The following is a 4,901-nucleotide window of genomic DNA, read 5'->3' on the forward strand; positions in this document are numbered from 1 at the left end:
AAATGAGCCAGGCGTGCTGGCATGCACCTCTGGTCCCAAGTACTCAGGAGGCTGAGGCAGGAGGATTGCTTGAGCCCAGGAAGTTGAGGCTGCAGTAAACCATGATCGCGTGATGGCACTCCAGCCTGGGTGACCAAGTAAGATCCTGCCTTAAAAAAAAAAAAAAAAGAAGTGCTGAGATTTCTGTTTGGATTTTATTATTATTATTATTTTTTGAAGTAAGGTCTCACTCGTCATCCAGGCTAGAGTGCAGGGATACGATCAGATATGATCACTGCTCACTGTAGCCTTGACCTCCCAGGCTCAGATGATTCTCCCACCTCAGCCTCTAGAGCAGCTGAGACCACAGGCTTCCACCACCACTCCTGGCTAATTTTTTTTTTAATTTTTTGTAGAGACAGGGTCTCCCAATGTTGCCCAGGTTGGTTTCGAACTCCTGGGCTCAAGCAATCCTCTCACCTCGGCCTCCTTGAGTGCTGGGACTACAGACGTGAGTCACCATGCCTGGCCTCTATCTGGATTTTAACAGACTCACATAAGAGATAACCCTAGCAACAGTGGCTCAAACACAGCGCTCTTTGTGGACTTTCTGCTTCTCCAGGGGCATCTGGTGAGCTGCGGCTTTCAGTGTGTTTCATACACCATGTGAAGATCTTTCCTCATGAGAGGAACTGAGGCTACATTGTGTAGGGTCCGGAGAGGGGGTTGGAAAACTTTTGTAATAACATCTGAAAAGGGAAATAGCCATTTTCATGAAGAAACTACCTTCATTTAACTGGAAAATGTGTTTTCTTTTTCCCACAGGGGGACTTCCCCTGGGATGACAAGGATTTCCGCAGTCTGGCCCTTTTGGGGGCAGGTGTTGCCGTGGGATTTTTCTACCTCTATTTTCGAGATCCTGGAAGAGAAATCACTTGGAAGCACTTTGTACAGAATTACCTGGCCAGAGGTCTGGTGAGAGGCATTTATAGTTCGCCTACCTGGGAAGGAGGCCGCTGTAGTGGTGTACACGTGGTCTGCGATGCCCGTAAGAAGCTGTGAGCTCTGAGGCCTGGGTTGAGAACGCATTGTGTGGTAGATGTGCTGGGCAGTCCCACCCTCTGGTCATAGATGAGACACAGTTTTACTTTTCTCAGGAGTGACCCCAACAGAAGGTGAGTAAGCTCATTTTCGTGCTGGGTGGAAGCTTCCTTAACATCTTGGCTTTTTTTTTTTTTTTTTTTTAGCTTCAGCTTCTGTGAGTAAGTTCTGATTGTCTGTGTCTGTTTATCATCAAGTGTCAATTTCTTATTTAATTCAGATCTTTTCTTTCCCCTAGTGTACCCCTGTCTACTCCTGCACCCCTGTGTCCTGCTGAGTGGCCCTGGACAGTAGTTGGGGGCTTTGTGTCTGTGCACAGGGGCATATGGCACCAACAAGCCTCCGCCTGTCCTTCACTGGGCCTGGGTCTGTCAGGTTGCTGAAGGCAGGCGAAGCACTGCTCAGGCTTTAGTATAAAGTTACATGAGAGCAAGTGCTGTGCTACTCAGTTGCCCTCAGAAATATGTTTCTTAAGTGATGCAGTGTTAAGATCTGAACTTCTTTCTGTAGGAAAATCTTGTTTTCCCAGCAGAATTTGTGGCTAAGGCCTTTTTTTTTTCCCTTTTTGAGACAGGGTCTTACCCTGTCACCCAGGCTGGAGTGCAGTGGTGTGAAGTCTCGACCTTCTGGTTCCAAGCCAGCCTCCCACGTCAGCCTTCTGAGTGTCTGGGACTATAAAAAACATAATTTTTTTTTTGGAGATGGAGTCTTGTTGTGTCGCCCTGGCTGGAGTACAGTGGCATGATCTCTATTCACTGCAACCTCCACCTCCCTGGTTCAAGTGATTCTCCTGCCTCAGCCTCATGAGTAGCTGGGATTACAGGTGCATGTCACCACGCCTCCACGGGAGGTGGAGGTTGATAATTTTTTGTATTTTAGTAGAGATAGGGTTTCACTGTGGTGCCCAGGCTGGTCTCGAACTCCTGAGCTCAGGCAGTCCTCCCGCCTTGGCCTCCCAAAGTGCCAGGATTACAGGCGTGAGCTACCGTGCCTGGCCCGCAATTTCTTTTTTTAGAGACAGTGTCTCCGTATGTTGCCCAGGCTGGTCTCAGACTCCTGGGCTCTAGTGATGCTCCCACCTCGGCCTCCTGAAGTGCTGCAATTATAGTTGTGAACCGCCACCCAAGGCCTTTTTGTCTGGCCACAGGGCACACAGCTGTCTTCAGAGAGGTCCTTGACGACTCCTCACGCGAGGAGGGGAGAGCTCCTGTAGCCCCTCTCTGCCGTGGGTCTTCACCCACAGCTGCTGCCATGAGGAGGGGTGAGACAGATAATTTGGCCCACGATGCCTGCTGGTGTGTGGGTTCTGGACAGATCCCAGAGCTTCTGCGAGGTCCTTTTCAGGTGTCTGACACGCTGACCGTGCCGTGGTTGTGGGGTTAGGCTCGAGACACACCTGTCATAAACACGTTGATGTTGGTCACATGACCCTGAGTAGTCAAGAAAAGTTGTGTCGTCGTGGTTTCCGTTTCTGTGGAGGGGGAAGAGCAACGCTGTTGTCATCGTACCTGACGAAATGGCTGCCCCCTCACGTGTTTTTGCTGCACACCGGCTCTCAGGCTGTGTTCGCCGCTGGCTGGCTGCATGGAGGCCTTTGGGGTTGCGTTTTCATTCTTGGCACCATTTTCTTGTGCTATCTGCAGCTGTGTGGGCGAAATGTTTCTGGATGAGTTCTGGAAGACTTTGCTGTATTGTCAGTCTGAGACTTCTATACCTTTAGATTTTTTTTTTTTTTTTTTCAGATGGAGCCTCACTCTGTTGCCCAGGCTGGAGTGCAGTGTGCAATATTGGCTCACTGCCACTGCCGCCTCCCAGGTTCAAGCAGTTCTCCCTGCCTCAGCCTCTTGAGTAGCTGGGATTACAGGCGCACACTACCACATCCGACTAATATTTGTATTTTTGGTAGAGACAGGGTTTCACCATGTTGGCCAGGCTGGTCTCGAACCCCTGGCCTCAAATGATCCACCCTCCTCAGCCGCCCAAAGTGCTGAGATTATAGGTCTGAGCCACCGCGCCCAGCCTTCCTTTTAGGTTTCAAGTCGCTCTGGAATCTTTGGTGCTCAGATCTCAAATGTACCAGGTCTGAGCCACCACGCCCGGCCTTCCTTTTAGATTTTTAGGTCACTCTGGAATCTTTGGTGCTCAGATGTACCAGGTCTGAGCCACCACGCCCGGCCTTCCTTTTAGGTTTTAAGTTACTCCGGAATCTTTGGTGCTCTGGAATCTTTGGTGCTCAGATCTCAGATGTACCAAATTGTAAATCCTCTGAATTACATGTACAGGCCAGGCTAGAAATGTCCAAGTCAGTGGGAAAACAAAACTCGGATCTGCACAGCAGAGTGCATGCAGCTTCTCAGACACCGTCAGAGTCTCAGTCTGCACTGTGGGACTAGTCTGAGGATAAGCCTGAGGTTTAGTATCGAATATGATACTCACTGCTTTAGCCGTGGGCTGGTCTGAGGGTGAGGCCCTGTTTACTGTTGAATATCATACTCATTGCTTTAGCCATGCTGATTGTTTTTCTCTTTTTCCCAGGTGGACCGGCTGGAAGTCGTGAACAAACAGTTTGTGCGTGTTATTCCTGCCCCTGGGACCTCTTCTGAGGTGAGGGGTGAGTTTGAGGCTGAGTACTCCAGACATAAGTTTTTTTCAGTAAAATACTCCCTTAGTATCCATCAACTACTCTTTAATGTGATTTTTTTTCTCACTGGCGTGTATCAATAACAAAGCTTTCCGAGTAGGACAGGAGCCCTTATAACCCTAACTAGGGTTCAGATTTGCCGTGCAGTGTCTGAGAACAGCTTATCGAGGACTGTGGGGAGAGAAGAGACAGAAATAAAAGAGTAAAAAGCAAAAAGGAACGGCTGGGCATGGTGGCTCATGCCTGTAATCCCAGCACTTTGGCAGACAGAGGTGGGCAGATCACTTGAGGCCAGGAGTTCAAGACTTGCCTGGCCAACATGGTGAAACCCCATCTTTACTAAAAGTACAATAATTAGCCAGGCATGGTGGCCTGTGCCTGTAATCCCAGTTACTCAGGAGGTGGAGGCATGAGAATTGCTTGAACCCGGCAGGTGCACGTTACAGTAAGCCAAGATCATCCCACTGCACTTCAGCCCGGGTGACAGAGGGAGACTGTCTCAAAAAGAAAAAGAGACAAAGGCACACCCCAGCAGTCATTGGACATTTTACACTTTTGTCTAGAACTTAAAGACTGTAATTTCGTGGGGCCAAAACCAGAGTCTTCTGCTGTTAGTATAGTTTCCCTTGGAGCTAGCCTCGGCCCAGGCCTCGTCCATGTTGTGGAGATTAAGGCTAGGAGAAGAGGCAGTGGGAGGTGCATGTGTGAGGGTGGGGCTCAGGGTGGGACACAGTGATGCACCCTAAGCTTGCTCTTGCTCTCTGCAGAAGTTCGTGTGGTTTAACATTGGCAGTGTTGACACCTTTGAGCGGAACCTGGAGTCTGCTCAGTGGGAGCTGGGGATTGAGCCCCCCAACCAGGCAGCAGTGGTCTACACCAGTGAGAGTGACGGGTGAGGAGGATGGTGAAGGGCCTCTGTTTGAACACAAAACAAAAATGCCATGTTTAACCTGTTTTGGAATATATTTCTCAAACTTATAAGCATCTATAATAAGCAATGCCTGTAGTAAAAAATATATATATACACTTTTATATATATATGGGTGTGTGTGTGTATATATATGTGTGTATATATATGTTTTTTACTCTGTTTTTCATGAGAAGAGAATTGAAGCAGGGAAATAATTTGGCTACGCAGCCTTAAAAAAGAAAACCAGTCGTTTGGGTGTCTTTGTTGTAG

At 48.7% G+C, this 4,901-nt stretch overlaps 1 protein-coding gene across 1 annotated transcript in view; it reads left to right on the forward strand.

Annotated features, from left to right (window-relative positions):
* The window catches only part of LOC105533973 (AFG3-like protein 1), a 32,715-nt gene that overhangs the window by 4,567 nt on the left and 23,247 nt on the right, over positions 1–4,901 (forward strand). Inside the window, exons 3-5 of the mRNA XM_011972617.1 lie at positions 759–954; positions 3,616–3,684; positions 4,489–4,613. Of these exons, the coding sequence (XP_011828007.1) occupies positions 759–954; positions 3,616–3,684; positions 4,489–4,613 (390 nt within the window). The remainder of the gene's footprint in view (positions 1–758; positions 955–3,615; positions 3,685–4,488; positions 4,614–4,901) is intronic.

Source organism: Mandrillus leucophaeus, unplaced genomic scaffold (genome assembly GCF_000951045.1).
Source record: "Mandrillus leucophaeus isolate KB7577 unplaced genomic scaffold, Mleu.le_1.0 Scaffold10, whole genome shotgun sequence".
In the NCBI taxonomy this organism is placed as follows: Eukaryota; Metazoa; Chordata; class Mammalia; order Primates; family Cercopithecidae; genus Mandrillus; species Mandrillus leucophaeus.